This window comes from Manis pentadactyla, chromosome 10 (genome assembly GCF_030020395.1).
Source record: "Manis pentadactyla isolate mManPen7 chromosome 10, mManPen7.hap1, whole genome shotgun sequence".
In the NCBI taxonomy this organism is placed as follows: domain Eukaryota; kingdom Metazoa; phylum Chordata; class Mammalia; order Pholidota; family Manidae; genus Manis; species Manis pentadactyla.
The window spans coordinates 112149179-112168788 of NC_080028.1; the positions used below are offsets into that span (position 1 = coordinate 112149179).

The 19610-nt window shown below is 38.8% G+C and overlaps 1 protein-coding gene across 3 annotated transcripts in view; it reads left to right on the plus strand.

Moving 5' to 3' along the window:
* The window catches only part of SYT1 (synaptotagmin 1), a 528661-nt gene that overhangs the window by 439629 nt on the left and 69422 nt on the right, over positions 1-19610 (plus strand). For all 3 annotated transcript variants that reach the window (XM_036912317.2, XM_036912315.2, XM_036912316.2), the window contains one exon: positions 2921-3038. In XM_036912317.2, the coding sequence (XP_036768212.1) occupies positions 2921-3038 (118 nt within the window). The remainder of the gene's footprint in view (positions 1-2920; positions 3039-19610) is intronic.

Consider the following 19610-nt stretch of genomic DNA (forward strand, 5'->3'; position numbering starts at 1 on the left):
ACTTCAGGTTCCCATGTCACCCACGACATGTGAAAACACATGGTGGTCATATTTGGAACGTCCTGAATCAACTGATTAAGGGTCAGCCAGCACGTAATAGAAGACAGTTTCCTCAGCTCTCAAACTTTTTAGAAAATTACTAAAGCTGACTTGAAAAGAATTAGAAAAACATGTACTTAGACTTCAGATGGTTATAACTCAGAAAAATGTAACTAATAAAAGTTCACATAAGTTGAGTATTTTCCTTCCCTTTTTCTAGAAAATGAGTTTTTCTCTATTTGCTAGATGCCATAAAGGACACAAATTCCAGAATAAACAGTGACTAGTTTTGAAATGGCTTACAGATTCAGAAGTAATAAGATTTTAAAACATTGAAAAGTAACTTCAGTTCATTAATATAGAAAAATACATCTTTAATTCAGCATACCAATCATGGTAATTTTATGAACAAATGAAATTTTACATGTTCAAGTTCCTAAATTAATAAGTGAAATGTACATCTGAAAAGGGTGCTAAAATAAGCACTTTTACATAGTTCCCTTTTTCTCAAAATATCCATTGTCATTTTTTTCTTTCAAACACTCCTTCTCCCTCCATCACATAGCTATAACATTACAGGTAACTTTGCATATTTCTCCTACTTGAGGCATGATTTTTCAAACTCCACAGCTGTTCTCTTCTGAAGCCAAATACTATGTAAAATCTTAAATTCCCTGTATAGCATAAGATTGAGTAATAACGAGACACTAAAGTAGACAGTTAAGTCGTGACGTTTCTTTGTTTAAAGCAATTGGGATGCCCATAAATTTGTGGAATTAGATTATGAGCCATAAAGAAAGGTGTCATTTAAGAGAGAGCAGTCATGTCTAAAATGCCTAACGGGAACAACTGGAGAAACCTCGTTCCTCTGAAGATTACTCTGCTCAACAGAACTGGGTTCCCCAGGGAGGGTATTATGGTAAAGCACAGAATCCTGCAAAAAGACCCCTCCTCCTCGTGAGCATTTTTGAGCAGCAATTTTGTTCAGTTTCTGTTTCTCTTATTAAAAGATTCAGAGGAACTTGTACACTTTGCACTCATTTCTGTGATACTGTATTTTCAAAGACTATGGAAAGTAATTTATTCCACCAGATTCTCCTGATGTGTAAATTATTTTGTAGGGGCGAGTAGGCACTTCAGGGGAATTTAGTATATTAGAAGTAACTGTTAGGTATGCTAATGGAAGGGAACCATGACCTAGATCATTCAAAACAGGTGTGTTATCTAAAATTTCCATTTATTTGCTTTTTGAAAATGTGTGGGAAGTGATAATTCAGGCAAGGGCCTTGTCTTCTGGAAGTTTGTAGTCATGTGGGAAAATTAAGACATATGCACAATAAGATAAAAAAAAGAGTCCATAGTAAATAAGAGATGTATGCGGAAGACTCAGTGAGGACTCAAGGAATGAAAAGAAACGGGGCTACAAACAGACATGATGTTTTCAGTAAAAGCATTACTTGAGCAGAAAGAGGCACAATTTCTCTGTCTCTCTGTCTCTTTCTGTCTCTGTCTCTCTCTCTCTCTCTCTCTCACACACACACACACACACACACACACACAGAATATTATTACCTACCTATAGATAAATCCTAGAACAGGTAGGTAACCTTTCCTTTTTTTTCAAGATGGATATAATGAGTACCCAAAGAAAGGAATTACATGTCCTTAAGTATTAAGTTACCTCGAGTCAGTTATTTCCACACTGGATATTCTGGCTGACTTAGCACCTACATGAAGTTGTCAATCAGGCCAAAGCAGTCATTATAAGAGTATAATAACATGAGAGGCCCTGGATATGGACATGGCATTCTGTGTCTTACTCCTCTGTTAAAAGTCTATCCACAGAAGTTTGACACAACTATTACCTTCTTTGGAATCAGAATTCCATCTCTTTTTTGGGAAGGGAACAAAGAAGTAAACTTGAATTCGCCATATGCCTAACTCCCTATGTCAGAAAGCAGACTAGCACCTCCAGAATTAATGAGAGGCCTCTCACCTTCTCTCCCAGGTTTATAAGTACAAATGCAAGAATTCTACTCATGTTGAACACCATGGTTCTTCATTAGCTAACCTAAAGAGTGTCCCTCAAGCTGGGAGAACCTGCAGGAGTCCTTTCTGGAAGAGTAGAAGTTGTACATCCACCATCGTCTTTAATATCAGCTGTGCAGAAATGCCCAAGTACAGGATTGGTGAATATTCTTTGGGTCTAAAATACCAGTGAAATAACATGAGGAGCTTATGAGAAGCTTTGTTTTGTATTACTATGTATTTTAACTTTCCAACCTGCCACTTAGATTTTACAAATATTAGAATAAGGAAAAAGTTAGACTTCATTTGACATGAGTAAAACTGAAAGTGTAACAACATACTTTGTTGTCTTTAGCTACAAGAATGCAGAATTTCTCATCAATAAATAGAATGTAGTAGGACATAAATACAAGTCTTTACCCAAAATATCTCTAGTAGTCGACATATTCCTATTTAAAATATATAAAAAGACAAAATTTAGGTAGGTTGATTCCACCAGAAAAGTTTGACTCTTTTCAAAGCTATTTTTATTAAATAGTTATGATATTTTGCCAAGAGTGTTGCCTTGCTATTCAGAGCAGAGTCTACAAAAATCATCTTGTCTCATTTCCTGAACCATTGAATTATGGATAGATTTTGATGAATGTTAAAGTATAGATGAGCTATTTAAAAACAGAGATTTTTTTACACCCACTCTTGATGATACCTTAGTGAATGAAAGACCACTGAATAAACACCGATGAACTTGAGAGTTTTCAAACTCCAATGGTCATAATCCTGTCCTGGGGAAAGAATACAATCTGTATTCTTGTTTATTTGGAAAGTCACTTATACATCCTTATTGTTTTCACAGCAAGAGAAACTGGGGGACATCTGCTTCTCACTTCGCTACGTACCTACTGCTGGCAAACTGACCGTCGTCATCCTGGAGGCAAAGAACCTCAAGAAAATGGATGTGGGCGGCTTATCTGGTAAGGCTGTGATCTTTATTGTGGTTTTTGTTCAAATTCTGTTTCATCGCGGATACCAAATGCATAGCACACATGCTGGGACTCCCCCCTCGCCGCCGATCCCCGTCCTTTGTCTTACTTATGGAGGCTGGACCTAGTCTCAGAGTTCATCCCAACGGGGACCCAGGAAGCCACTCCCAAGTCATTGGAATTGGTGTTGAAGATGGAATCTGTTTTCCTGCTTCATAGCCAAGGTATCAATTGTCAGTTCTCTGACATTGAAAGCTGAGAAGTTTTGCCTCTCTTCTAAAAGGCAGTGCCTGTGACCAGTATTTTATTGGGTTTCTTTATTTGGTCAAAATTCACCCATGATATGAAAATAGTGTTTTATCTGAAGCTTATTAGGTATTTGATAGCCTAACATAGTATTTAACAGTACTGTTTCATTCAAAATTCAGCACTGGAAATATATGTGAGCATAAAATCTGTTGTGAAATCTAAGGGTGAATTCCCACAGTATTATTATTTTTTTCCTACAGTTTATGTTGGGAATGGGGAGACATTTGGATTTAAAGTTCTATGTAACCTAACCTCATGTGTAAAAAAAAAAAGTGAGTTAAGTGTACTCTTGCACAAAAGCAAGTCAATTCAGGGACTTGCCATTTCCACAGTTAAATATAATTTTTTAGATTTTCTTCTCTGTGTGATTAAATCAATTGTATTTTTAATTGTCTAGTAAATCATTAAAGTATGAAAGATTTTCTTGATATGCTGTAAACTCATCATAAGTAGACTACAGTTATTGTTAGTGGCTGTGGAATTAGAACTAACAATACTGGCTATTCAGTGCTTTTTCTAATAAAAAATACTGCAGTCTTTAAAAGGTCACCCTAATGCAGCATTGTGAGTTTATATTCTAAAGCATAACAGCTAAAAAAAAGGCTAAAGCCGAGTTTCTACTTACTGAACTAATTTGTCAACCAAATTCTCTTGGTGCCTAAGTTTCTCTTCATAAATAAGTCACCTGGGGAAGCTGTGTTAATTCTATCACATCATGAAGATTCCATTTAAAAACTTAATGCGTTCATTGCCTAATAACCAAATTTAAAACAATGAGCACAGTTTCATCTAAAAACATAAGGAGTATTTCATGTGCCTAAGATGCAAAACATAGGCACATATGTATGTATGTGTCTGTACCATATCCCTTTTCCTGGCTCTGTCTGCTGGGAAGACCTAGGAACAGATTGACCCAGTAGCAATGAGCCTCCCTAGCACCTGATCTGGCTTGAAAATATGACCAAGAGTTGCTTACAGGAGAACCTGGTGCTTACTGAGAAATGGCACATCCCAGGTGTGATGCCGGGAGGGTATAAGACAAGCCTAGAACATCTCATCCAACCAAAAAGCAAGAAAGCTATGGAAGCCATCAGAGACTCTGGGGTCATGTCAAAGCCTTAGGAGCCACCGTGAAGAGGCTTCTACTGGCCAAAAATGTAATAATTTGTATGTCAGTAATGACACAAATACATATATTTAAACCTAAAACAAAAGAGTATTTAATGTGCAGAGAAATTTTTAGCTGTAAGAACGGTTCACCCTCAGATGACCACTTAGTATTCTGACGCAGGACTTCAGACAACTTTGACCTTTCCCTTTCCTTTGATTCACAGTCAAAATTATTACATGGTTCCTTTCTATCCTCTCTCACATGCACCTTTCCAAACTCAATGCCAATCGTCTCGTCACCTGTAACTAGTCCTCCGCTAGTCATCCTCCCAATTCGTCTTATACCTTCAACAGAGCCCCAGAAGCAGCTTTACGATTCAGCCAGTAAAATATCAGGGTCTCTCATTCGTGCCATCTTCTCCCCACGGTCCTCGAAATGAGATCCCACAGGCATAGATACGTGTTTCAACCATGATTTATCACTCTTGACACTCTCTTCTCCATCACCCACCTTTTCTTGTTCTGTGGCATCAGAGAGGCTACAGGCATTTTTGAGCGTTAGCGGTGGGGAGCTGGTAGAGCAGATGCTTACCCGGCTGGTAGTCACTCCCGGGTGTAGAGCCGTCGTTGCTGGCTCTCCCGGGGAAGGAGGCGCTTCGGAGATGGCTCCCACCTACTGTTGTGCTGACCAGCTCAGCACTCTGACATGAACGGGGCGAGGCCAGAGGTCATCTCATTTAGTACAGATCTGGTTTTTTCCAATGCCAAACTACAGTTGCTGGAAATAGCTAGTTAACTGGAACCAAAGCCAGCTGTTTTGTCAGGATTTAAAATTATATTAGCTTCAGGACCCACACAACCTGGGCCCACCCTTATATTTGAATTACCTGGAATGTTTTTAATTATTAAATAAGGATAAGGACTATCCTTAACAACTCCCAATCTTAAGGGCTCCTTGTTGCCTGTGAAATTAAGTCATACTCACTCAAATCATTGAAGTCTATATAATGTAGATACCTCCAGACCATGTCCTACCATACTTTTATATCTTAACCAAATCAACCAGCACTCGGCTCTCGGAACAGCAGGCTGTATAATATGTTGCCACCACTCTTAGCTTAGGTCATTTTCTTCACCTGGAATTCTCTTTCTTGCAAGAATGCCTAGCAAAATCCTATGCATTCTTCAGGCCCAGCTTAAGCCTTATTCCTCCATCCATTAATTAAATTCGTATTATCACCTACTTTGTGTTAAGCATTGTCCTGAAACAGCCAGAAGACCCGCCCTCATGCAGCTTACATTTTATTTCAGGGATACAGGAGGCCAACGAATACGAAAAACACACAGTGTGCTGACAGGCAGGAGGTGCTTCAAGAGAGAGCAAAGCAGGAAAGTGGGATAAGGAATGCTGGGGAGTAGTTTTAAATGGGGTGGCCAGAGAAAGCCTCATGAGTAGGTAACATTTCGGCAGAATCTTGGAAGAGGTGGGAAAGGAAGCCAATACCCTGTGTGGGAGATGGCATTTTAGGCGGAAGGACTGCACGACGCCTTTTCTGATTCTTCCCAGTGGAACAAATCTTCTCCTTTTTAAAACGCCATTACCAGTTTGTTTACACCCTTAACAGCTCGCGCTTCTCTCTCACCAGACTGTTCTCTGCATTTCTGTCTCCCACAATGCCCTCACTGACTGGGGGCCCTGAATGTACCTGCGGAATGAATGATGAATTATTTACAAAGGAGCTGTGGCCTGAAAATATATGTCTTCCATTTCAAATTTGTTTAACCTCCTTACCATTAAATTAACTTTAAGCACTCTGATGGTCTGTCTCAAAATAAGTTGACCTATGTCCGAGGGGACCAAAATTATTCCATAAAGAGATCATTCCAGATAATTCAAACGCCAAACTGGAAGGCTGGAAATGGCTACTTAATTAGAACCAAAGTGGGATATTTTGCCAGGGTTTAAATCCCACACTGCCACTACTAGCAGTTTGTCACTGGATGAGTTATATTTAGCTTTCTATGCCTCAGTTTCATGATCTATAAAGTGGGAATAAGAAGGTTATTGTAAGAAGTAAGTGGAAGTACAGGGTCTGGCACACCTTGGTGCTCACTAATATGTTACTGTAATTATTTCTATTCGTAACTTAATCAAATCTTGGGCCAAATACGCAGACTATGAAAGCGACCGAAGGCCAGTTTAACCAGTTGCTGAATGCAATGAGAAAAGAAAGTTGGTTTGATGGAATTGTCTGGCTCATTCAATCAAAATGGTATCAGCATTTTGGGAACTGTGCAGACCCATGTCTCGCACAGAGCCAATAGTGAATTACGACGAAGTGTGAAATTAACCAACAAAAAAAAGTTGAAGAATTAGAAACTTTTTAAAGTAATTTTTCTTACTACTTACCAGCAGAGTCCATTTCTTTCTGTCCTTCTGTGTTAAACCAAAATGAATTGCACAAAGATTTTACCCCTATCACATACCCAAATAGCAAACCATGCAAATGCCAACTCCTCTTACTTTACGGCGACAAACTTGAATGAACTAGTCATGTATTCACAGCAGATCCTCGCACTTTCGTGCTTCGCATGCTGATCCTCAGGTATTTATGAAGCAACGCCAGGAGTTTCCGAATCTAGCTATTTGTATTGAATCTTGAATCTTGCAGGCTGTAAAATTGTTCTTCAGGAGATGTTGTCATGCCAGAAATTTGAGACTTCTGAGTAAAGCTTTAAGGAGGAATGTAAAGATTATAAGTTCAGTTTGGGCTTTATATCACTAATTAAAGTTTTGAAGGTTTTCTAAGTTTAAGGATATAGCTGTTTGAAGAAGGAAAGACCAAACTTCTGATCAGCAAAACGGAAATGATTATAAACTTTTAAACCTTGGTATATAAGGTAGAAATACTATTTTTCAACTGAAAAATGAAAACTTTTAACTGTCACAAAGTCACATTTATCACACAGTTATAGAACACCTTATAGTTTAAAAATCCTTTTCTAAGTTGGTCTTCTTATGCATTTCTCGTGACAGACCTGTGAGGTAGTTTCTGAAGGTAGTAGTCTCCAAAATTGAAGCTTAGAGACACCAGATAGTGTACGTAAGTCATCTTGCTCCACATGAAGGAGGTGCTCAACACTAGCAGTTACTTTTGCATTGCTGCCATTTACAGTCACCTGATCTATAGATGGTCTAGCTGCGACTGGAGCCCAGGTCCTGATACCCAATGCAGAATGCCTCAAAGACCATCCACTTGCCTCTTCTCCTGAAGCTAGCACCTAGTCTTTTTGAAATTCTTCTAAGTGTTTGTACCATGCAAATAAGTCAGGGTAAGAAGTCTGCAGCCCCGCCCCCACCTGCACTCTGAAGAGAATAACAAAAGCATGCCAAACGTGGGAGCAAGAGGGTGCTGGGAGGCAGGACAGACACGTCCCCCACACTCATCCCAGCAGTCCGCTGCGGGTGGAGAGCTAGAGAGGCGGGAGCAGATCGGGGGCGCCCCGGGGCTGGTTGAAGAAAAGTGTGGCTGAAAGTGGTTTCCCTCCTCATCTTTCTCCCTCCCACTTCCCAGCCCAAACGCCACCCCAGGTCTTCCTGCGGGCCTTCCCCAGTCCTGTCTTATGACTGTGGAGTTTGTTCTGTGGAAAGCGAATAGCTACAGGAGAGGCCCCCAGAGCAGGTCAGTCTCCAAAAGAAAAGGCAGTGGAATTTGCGGATGGCAGGAACTACTTGAGGGAGATGATGGGGGGAAGAAAGGGGGTTCCTGCTGGTGAAGGGGTCTCCCTTTCTGTAGGCACGTTGCCAGCGTGCAGCCAAGCAGCCGACTCCTAAGTCAGTGAGGACTTCGCCTGCCCCCAGCCCACCCTCTCCACGACATGTTCCATCCTTTCTATAAGACATATTTTTAAGAATTGTACCTGGGTTTGTTGTCTCATTTCTACTGTCCTAGAAATGTAATTTAGAAAATAGAGCCTATTTGAATATGTAAGTCATCTAGGAAAGAACTTTCCCAGCTCTAGGGAAGCACTAGATTCCACAGGCAGCCATGGCTGAGCAGAGGCAGATTATTCATTCCTTCAGGCAATATTCATCCAGACGTGATACTCTACCTACAGGACACTCACCCAGGGTATGTGTTAAGACTGCAGATTTCAGGATTACCTTGGACTAAGCTAAACCTGAGTATCTAGGCTGGGAAGCTGGTACTTGCATTTTAAACACACACCCCCCATGTTATTCTTACGCATCTTAAATCTGAAAACTACACTTTATAGTGATAGTTGAAGCTAGGATGGAAATCATAGTGCAACATATAAATGGATCAAATCAACACACTGCATACCTTAAACTAATGCAATGTTATATGTCAATTATATCACAATTTAAAAATAAAAGAAAACCATACTTTAGAGGCTTAAATCCTACCTCTTAGTTTTAGCTGATGTCCAGGTTAGCCAAATTCCAAATTAGATTTTGTTTTTCTCAGTGACATAAAATGTATCCTTTGCCTTATAGATTGGCATTTCCTTAAATAAAGAGGTTCTATTTCTTTCATCAGCCCAGATCCTCTTTCCTGAAAAATATCTTGTCCACATGCCTAAGGTTTTGGTTTTTCATTTTCAGTCTCTTCTACTGAAAAAGGAGACAAAAATAGTAGATGGTTCCCTTATGAATTCATGACCACCACTGTTACCTGTCCTTCCACTGGCACTGAATGCATGACAAACCCACTCCAAATTCAATTGATTCGAGCTAAAAGCCACTAGTCTGGGATCTGGGCCAACAAATAATGTGGCAAAAATGTATTTGAGCCAATTAGAAAGGGATATATAAATTAATTGGCCATGATATCAGGGTCAAGCAATAATATGCAAATAAACTGGCATCTTACTGAGCTAACAGACAGGAATATGAATAAACTGGCTACGATGTCAGAAGTCTTCACCATAATTTTAGGTTTCTATACTATGTTTTAATGATGATTTTAGACTTATATTTTATACAATATAAAATTCTGTGACACTTCAAAATGCTTAATTACAATATTGATAAAATAATCTAGATTCTAAAATGTAAACAAATTAATCTAAAAAATAAATGCAAACCTTTAAACTAGGTCATCCCAGAAAAAGTTACTATAAAGGGTCATAGCCAAGCCCAAGGACAGATATGCGTTGCCTAAAGGACAAGCCATGGTTTTAATGAAAGGAGAAGAGGAGATGTGGGGTGTGAGCTAGATTTGAAATCAAGAGAAATGAGTGATAGGCTGAACTGTGTTTTTGCAGAACAGTTGGCACAAAAACTCCTAAGTAAGTTCTTTAGCGGCAGGTACATATCCAATCATTCAACAAACATCGTTTGAATACCCCTCTGTGCCAGGCGTATACCACCACTTGGGTATACAAGTAAAAATAGCAGCAGACACTTGCTCAGCACAGTGTGATCCAAACACTATTCTAAATGCTTTATGTGTGTTAACTGATTTAATCCCCGTGACAACCCTACGAGTAGAAACTCTCTTCCACATTATTTTATTGATGAAACCGAAGCACTGAGACGTAAACGACTTTCCCAAGGTCACAGAATTACTATTTGGCCAAGTTAGAGTGTTAACTCCAGCAGTCTTCAACGCCATGAATAAAACATGACTTCTACGCCCTTATCCGTTTCACCAGGTTCAGCCTAGAGAACAGATGGCTAACGACATGTTACCGTTTGAGGGATGGCCAAAAATTCTACCTGATGCCACAGCTCCTTTGTACCCAAGCTAAACTTCCACCATGGAAGTCACTAAAATAGTTTTCTGATTATTTAATTCATTTTTGATTAGACAGCAAAGAAGCCACTAATATAAATTAGCAGAAGCCACTAATATAAGTTGGTTGATTGTTCAATTAGTGTTTGGTCAGACAACAAAGACAGAATCAATGAGTGCATAAGATCAGACATCAAATATTAATAGATACCCAGGCTGAAAGGACCATCTCAGTTTCTCCCTTGTGCGCAGATTAGTGTGTAATTTTAGGGACTGATGTCTTCACACTGAAGAGGACGAGATACAAATTGTGTAGTTTCAGCTGTACCAGTGGTAGAGGCATAGAAATGTTGCTAGAAGATTATGGAAAAAAGTCCAAGTCTAAGAGATTTCAGTGCCTACTAGGTGATAGAGAAAGACTTTAAAAAGTCACCTACAGTATACTCAATTTCATTAAGGACTGATTCTGTAATACAGTGTGTGATGTTAGTGAAAGTGAGGGGCAACAATCACATTATAGTACAAAAGCTTACTGCGTGTGTAAAGTGCTATGGGACTCTGTGGGTCAAAATTGTATATTCAAATAACAAAATTGAAGAAATTGGAATTGTAACTGACGACTTACCAGGAAAATAGAGCTCAGATGGCAAACGTTAACAAGAGAAATCCACAAGGGCAGGAGCGGAGACAGTGAGTCCCGAAGAGGCCTGTGCTGAGACGTGTGTACTTAGTCACCCTGAAACTCCCAGTGTGGAAGGTAACATAAATGTTTTCAGCCATTGAAATTCTAAGCACAGAGAATAAATGAAAAAATCTTGCTAAGCTGAGTAAACCAAAATGTGGTAGGTGAGCTTCAGTGTGGGCAAGCTTAGAAATAACACATTGAAAGAAAGAAAAAAATTAGAGTGTAAAACAATAGGGTCCATTATAAACCAAGAAAAAAGTCACACAGAACCACCCACTGAAGACATTCACCAAGCATGCCCTATGGCCAAACAGGCCTGGTGTTGTCATGGGAGGTTTTATAAATACAAGAAGGAAAAACTGCCGACTTTTGTCCCAGACTAAAGTTCATCGTGTGTGAGCACACGTGGTTACCCACCCACCTCAGTAAAGATCCAGGGCCATTAGATGACCAGTTGCCAGGAGAGGGCAGCAAAAACAGGATGAAGGGGTGGTATGTGAGGACACAGGGGGCTTTGTAGTCTGGAAAGGAAAGCCAAGTAAGATATGATTCAAGTCTGAAAATCATGAAAAGTAGAGCTAGAGTAACACCTACCTATTGATAGTCCACACTACTAGAATGAGGAAGAAACCTGATTTAAGAGAGAATAGATCAAAGGAAGGGCCATTCCGAATGGTCTTTAAGACACCTTTCTATTCAAATATTCTTTGTCAAATTTTCTTTGCTACTTTACAATTGTATAGTAAAAACTTGTTACTCTAAGAGATGGAACAGATTGAAAATGTATGGATGTTTTGAGTTACAGACTTCAGAGGGATCATTTCTAAATCCTTACTTCGTGTTGCCTTATAGGACCCCTATGTCTTTCCATGGGTGACAGTCAGAAACAGACTCCACAGCTGCATAGCTCACCGATCCAACCAGAATGCCACATGCACATTCTGCCCTCTGCTCTTCATGCAGTACATAGGAAAGGAATAGGCAGGGTCACATTCCCTAATAGGTAGTTGTGTTGGCAGGATTAAAGCCCCAAAATACTTTTGTTTCTAAAACTATATTTGGTGGGGTAAGAGATTTTACTGTTCATTTTCCATATTTGGTAAAGATTTTTCTCTAACAAAACTGTTAAAAATGTCTATGCCGTTTTTCTTTCCTTTTTATGAAGCTGCAAGTTTCCCCGTAGGCCTGCAACAGTTAAGGGGCAAAAAGGGAAAATACGATTGAGTCCCAAACAGCGCAACAAAGCTCAGAGAAACAGAAACACTGAAAATGATCTTTTAAAGAAATCGTACTTTATTATAGCCACTTCCACTTCTAAAAGGCTATCCTGTTTGTATTTAGCCCCTTATGCCTTATTCCTGATCTGTTATAAATTCATCAGAGCCCCACCTGCTATGCCACGAGCTACTTTGAAAGCAAGGACGGCGTCTACCTACCTTTGTTTTCTCAGAGGCCCTAGTACTTATGTTGGGAAATAAACTTCAATGTTCTCTGCCCAGACTACTGGTTATGAGTTTTAAAATTCGACCAATAACTGGTTATATTGTCTTTATCTTCCAATGGATCTGATTTAATTTTTTCCGCTCATGAAATTCTTTGGCATCATATAGTAGTAATCTTGCTATAACAGAAATAGCTAAGAAATAAAATAAAAAATCACATGAAATGTAATTTTTGAAATTGGTTATTTTAGCCAACATTTTCAGAGCGTTCCTCCTTTATTCCCCCTTCACTCCCTTCAATAGTAAAAACACAAAGAAACAGACTATCTCCAGGAGATAAAGCAGGAGAGTGACCCAGGAATGCATGCATTACTGTAGTTATTCCTCAATGACAGTCATAAAGACATCTTTCCAGGGAAGAAATGAAGACAGAAATGGTCCCCTGGTCACAGCTTTGGCCCAGCATGAACAGACGAGGCAGCGACTCAGCCCCTTACCTGTGCACTGCTTTATAGACTCACCACGTGTACGAAAAAGTCATCTTTTTAAATTACTAATGGTCTAATTTTTGTTACATATCATTCTCAGTGATCCCTGGAAAATTATGAGGCAACTTATAATTTATTCTTCTATGAATAAATGATTTTAAGTGTTTACTTAGGAATTTAACTTTCTAACTTGAAAATACGAAGTCACATTTTTTTTCTCTCCTGGGGCGCAACTGAAGCTCGTTTACGCCAAGCCAAAGCAACGTGGCTGCTGGACTTGAAGTCCATAGAACTCGAGCTACTGATTTCAGCCAACAATGTGACAGTGTAGTTAGCTGTCCCCTGTAAGCAACAAAGAGTTGAGTTCATATTTGGTGACAGGGCCCTTGCAGGACTACCTCATATACATATGGAGCTGTGAGGTTTCACAGTTAACTACCAAATCTATAGCATGAATAGCAGCTATAATCTTTTAGATCCTAATGAAGAAAACAAATGCTTTCACAAATAGCACCGCCACGATATTTCCCTTGATTTTTAGTTTTAAAATTATAGAAAAGCTTAAGGAATAAAGTTAGCCTACAACCCTACCACTTATTTTAAGATGGGAGGTAAAAAATTAAGACTCCAAAGTCATGCCTATAATCCCTTCCCATGCAGAAACAGTTCATTGTCTCAAAGAAACTATTTGAAATTTCACATCCAGATTTTTTGTGCTGTGTGTAAGTTACACACATATAAATATATATGCACTTCACAAAAAATGGGCTCATACCAAACTTTCTGTATTATGTTTTCACCTAGCAATATATCAGATATCCTTCCAGGCCAGCATGTATAGTGTGTGCCATTACATCTACCAGATTGTGTGGCATCCCTTTCCTTGAATGTATCAAATGTATTTAGTAATTCCCTTATAAATATAACTCTTGAGGAAAACTATTTAATTTCACTAACAAACTTAAGCAAGGCCTAAAATAAATAGAATCATAATGTTTTCCTACATAGGAATATAGTAAGGATGTCAGTTCCTCCCAAATTAATATTAAATGCCATAAAAGAATCTTAAAAAAAAAAAAAAGTAACAGATTGGAAAAAAGCAGAGAAGTTATTAGTATCTCCATACAAAACAAAAAGTTTCTACACATCAATAAGAGAGAAAGAAAAGCAATGGGGAATAAAATTTTTAAAAAATTTTAAAACAAGAGAAAGATAAACATTTATTAATGTTTCTAAAATTTTCTTGCCGTTGCTTCTACTACTGGCTCCTGCTGGGTAAAAATATTACATTTATACAGTCTCATCATGCCTCTAAATAAGAAAGGGTTTTAAAGTAAGATGCAATTACCCTAAGTTCAAAAACCTAAAGATGTGTTGCCTTAAAAGACAACCTTGATTGATTGCAGAGTACAAAAAAAAAAAAAAGTCAGGTCATTAGTTTGCAGATTTTCAGATTTTCATCAGCTCCATTTGCAGGAGCTTGAATCCATTAACACACTCATTTCAGCAGCATTGTTCGGTTCCAAGCTGAAGGTAGCTGTAACAGTCACTAAAAGTCAAAGCAAAAATATGTACCTTTACAAAAGTCAAAACCAGCATTTAAGAAAGTTTGTCGATTTCTAGACTTCACAAAGCCACTTACACACTTGAAAGCTGCTTCTACTAAAAGCTGCGATTCAAGGTATGTATCTAGAAAATACTCCTCAATATTATACCTTCTTTACTTGGAGTGAAAACATTGTAAGTAAAAATAGCCTATAGAGCTACAGTACAGTGAAACGTCCTAATTAGAAATCTATTTTAATTTGAAAAAATGTTCGTGTTTTATAGAAGAATTTCACTGAAAATTTTTAAAATTAGTGACAGATTTTGAGAGAGGCAGTGCATGCTTATGAATTATGCAAGTCTGAACTTTCATTTTAATAACTTCATTAAAATACAAAACCCTTAAAAGCCTCCCAACAGGAATTTAACTTTACAGAAATGCTTTATACGTGCCCTGACCTTGCCAAAAGGCATACCTAAGGCATGATTTAACAATTATTACAAGGCAAAGCCTAATAATAAACACCGATCTGGAAATGCCAGCATTCATCCTTGCCTTCCTGGCCTCCAGCGGGGCTGGGACTCAGCCACAGAGAGACCCTCTCCTGGGAGACAGCAGGACGCCCTGGAAAAGGAACAGCAACTGGCGCAGGAAAGCAGAGATGTGATTCTCATCGGCAGGCTGTTCCTCTGTACAGTCCTACATCAAGGACAGCAACATTGTTGCATAAGCAAATGAAGGGATGTCGGGTGGAAACTCTACAGTTGACAGCTCTATGTAAATGTCAGTTATTTCTAAGCAAAAGACTTGTTTCACTATTTTTCTCACCGTATCCTGGTTCTTAGGAAATACATTCTTATATGGCTAATATAATAATAAATTAGGGGTGTGTGTGTGCTTAAAGAATGTACCTCCATTATTTGGATAGCAGTCCTCTGCTTAGACTAACCTATCCTAAGAGAATAGCCTAAGGCAGATCCTGTTCCCTTCTTGTTACTATTTGGTCACAAGACCCAGTGTATTTTACAAGAAATAAGACCAGTAGTATATTTACAAAGTAGTATATTTTACTACTTTCACCCCTTTATGTTATTCATTTGAAATTTCTAAGATACCAGAATTCTCTTTCAAATGGTTCTTTTTGATAACAGGCCCAAGAAAAAACAGGGAAATCGGGCCAACAAATAGGAACACAGAGGAAGAACAGAGCCTCTGTCATCCTAATTACCAAGTTACTGCTCGGCTACTGGGCAAACTACCCTCCCCCACCCCCCTCTCAAACGAAACCCCCGCTGGAGCCTGTTGCTATGTTAATTTGACTGGAGTGTCAGGACCTGGTCCCAGGGCAGCTCCGGCTTGCTTTCCAGATAACAGTGCTCCAGCTCACGAATACCTAGTTGGAGACCACGTGAGTCAGCATTTGTTGCCCTTTGTTGGTAGATAATTGAGTGGTTAAGATTCCAACTTTCACTTAACTACAATCTCAAATCTCAACAAATAACATCAACACAAAACAAGAGAAGTACGCATGTGAATTCGCACATCCTTGAAGCCCTTTGACTGATTCTCTTCTGCTTGTTCTTCTCTAACTCAAATTTCCTTTTCTCTAACAAACACATCCCCAGGCGGTGCCCATCCCGGCATTTTTAGAAAACAGAAGGCGGCTGTGGCTGGATCGTGCATTTACACTACAGCCTTCGCCTTAAATCAAATGAATTGCTCCACTTGCCAATATGAAAAGCAGCTCAGTTAAAATACTTACTAAAAAACTAGGTAAGAAATGTGAGGAAATGTATATTAGTTCCACAGCAGAGATGATTCCTCCATACCACTTTGATTTCTTATTTTACTAATTACTAAATTTGCCCACTTGAGTAATGTTTAGCTGCGCCTCCCACAAACAGCCAGCCTGACCCAAGTTTAAACCAATTGCTTAGGAAACATTTTCTGCAAAAGAATGAACCTGAAGTCTATCTATATTCCAGATTCCAGGGATAAAAGTGTCAGAGCTTCACAGGATTTTAAGGCAGAAATAAATACAAAATTAGGAGGTACATTCCAGCCTGATCCTCAGGTTTAGACAAAAAAACCTCTTCTCGAACATATATTGCAATTAGAGCTGATTTTTTAAAATAAAGTTATCTTTAGTTACCCGGAATAGAATTAAAACAATAGAATTTAAGTCTTACATAAGTTTAGCCCAAAGCTAAAGAGAAAGATACTATTCCTCACAGATCTTTCCAAATCAACTTGCCCACATAGCATATAGATTTTGATTCCCATAATGGTCGCTTGAAATTTTTCTTTGATCTAAATTAATCCAGCCATCTTTAATTTTGTAAGAGGAACTACTGATTAAAGCTATGAGAACTTAATATTTGCTTGCCAGCAAGATACAGGAACTGGATTTTTTTTGACCTGGGTGGGTCAAAGAGCAAAAAGATATTTCTTTTTATTTCTGTTTGACTGCTATTGGGATGGGTCGTTCTTGTCATTGTCTTAACTTTCCGTTTAAGTTTCAAAATGACGATCTTAAATATAAAACAACAGTGAAATCATATTACAAACCGAGATTATTCATTTCAAAGATGAGACTCTTGCCACAGAACTTAGATACTCAACACTGAGAAGTCTGGAATATTGCATTCATTTCTGGAAACAAGAAGAGAAACATTAATTTTCTGAAGCAAATGCAGAGGGAAATCAAGGTCGTGCAGAGGGCAGATACAGTCTCAGTCAGGAACTGTTCAAGGAATTGGAAATGTTAAAGCCGTGAAAGAAAAGGCTCAGAGGACATGATAACTGCCTGCAAATTTGAGGGGAAAGGATTGAATTTAGCTCTTGTTAACTATAAAGATCTTGACCCGGGATCACTGAGGCAGCAATGGGGACCAGTTTTTGGTTCCTTCAGTTTCAGAACCTAAACAAAGGCTGGAGGCAAGCCTAGCAGACATCCTGGGTGAGGGCCCATAGGTTAGGGGGTAACATGTTAAATCCTCCCAGTTGCCTAAAGCTCTCTCCTAGCTGAGAAGGAAAAACTCCACAAGATCACACCCAGCCTGAAGCTCATATTAGCACGTGACAGAGAACCCTATTAAAGAAATATTTATCCCCAAAGAGCATGTTTTAATTTTTTCCTTTTTAAAAAAGGATGAAAGACTACTGTTGATAATAATAATAATAAATAGCTATAATCTAGTCAATGCTTTTGGTTTTGTATAACCACAACCCCATGCGGCTGATAGCATTATCCCAATATGCAAATGAGAAAACAGCCTCGGTAAAGTTAAATGACTTGCCCAAAGTCACAGCGTGAATGGCAGGTTCCACCTCCTCATTCCAGCTCTGTTACCTAAGCCGACAGCTTACCCACTACATTCCACTGTCTAGACTGTGCACACTGGAGTTTCAATTGGCCGTAATCCCCAAACCATAGAAACCTCAGCCCTAGTAGATAATAAATGCTTTTGAGCTGCAAAATGATCATCAGTCGACTCACAATGAATATCCTCTGCAGATTATTTTGACAAAATAACAATATCCAACTGAGCCTGCAAATGTGAACACATGCAAATCCCTGTGACTTCACAAACAGCAAATGCCCTAATTAGTAAAAAAAAACCCTGCTCTTTATTCATTTTTTCCTGTTTCTTGTTTTTGCTGGGAAACAATGTCCAGAAGGAATCTGTGTTCTTTTCAATGACTGAAAAATAAAAAAGGTTAGTGTTTACAAGTTTATGGAATATGAAACAGAGCAACCATGAATTAGGAGCCGTGGGAGGACAATCACATAGAGAGCCGGTGAGGTCCCGGGCGGTTTTAATTTACTTTTAATCATTTCAGAAGTTGTGCCTCAGAGGTATAAGCTAAAAATGTTCTTAGTATTTTGCCTTTTTCTTTCTCTCTCGCCCTGCCTTTTTCAATTTGGCAGAAAGTAACACACACACAGCAAAAAAGAACCACCAAACAAATCTGGGTGGAACCAGTTTAAGTATTTGCTTCTCCACGAATCTTCCTCAGACACTCTCGCCTCATCTTCATTATTCTTTATCTTTGTACTGTCCACATATTTCACTTGATCACAGACTTGTCTTTTTTTGATTGTGTCCTATAAATGCCTTTTCACATTCATGAGACTGGAGGTCTTTCATCATTAGGGTTGCTAGGCACCCTATTCATTCCTTTTTCTGTGTTCCCATGGGGCACTGAAGTTAGTCCTTTCCATGATTTATGACTCACTGTAAGCATCTTTCTCTGTGAATTCCTTTTGCCAGAGACCTGACTTAACTCATTTTTGCATGACCATTACCTGGCACTGCATAACACTTAAAAGGCCCCCATGAAGGCCGAAACTAAATGAAAATGTAAGTATTTCATTTTATCCCACATGTTGGCGCTTATAGTGTAAACTGACCTGAAGTGAAGTGAACTGAATGAGGTCTAACTGAACTGAACTGAATATATTAAGACATTATTAAATCACAATAAAATTATCCGGATTATATTTATAGACAAATTGTTAGCACAGCCTATGATGTTGTATGATTCTAATGTCCAATGCTCTTCAGATTACCCATAATGTTACCATTAAAAGGGCAATAACCTTTAGGCGTAATGTAGTTAGTTCTTTAAGCTGAGGCCATAGTGGTAGATACATTCTAAATCACTGTACTTTAGGATTAACTAGAAAATGTAGAATGAACCTCTGGAAGGCTGACGTTATTCCTGAAAAAGCAAATGATGTATAAAGTAACGTTAACTGGCACTGCTGATTGTACAGGAGGATCCCCCAAACGGGTAGATCTTTAATTTCATTTCCCAGGCTAAGTCACCTTCTTGGTCCAAGGTTCGCTTGATCCCAGAGGGAGAAGTTCAATCACCATCAACCCCTCAGCCCACCCATCTCTTCTTGTCAGTTCTGGCTTCTAAAACCGGTCATTCAGCAAGTCACCCACTGTGGGGGTTAAGCCCTATTTTAGGGATTGAGATGCAGTGGATGAGGTGGACTTTCCAATTGTCCCTCCACTTACGGAGCCTACAGTCTCAAAAAAACAACAATAGTAAACAAAGATCATATGTTAAAAGAAAATCAAGAGAATGTGAAATGAAGAAATGAAAAGAAGTTCCTCTCACCCAAAGAATGTAGATGCTGACTTAAGAGCTATAGGTAATTCTTTCCTCAAAATTATATTCCTTTTCATCAAAAACTTATTTTAAACCACAT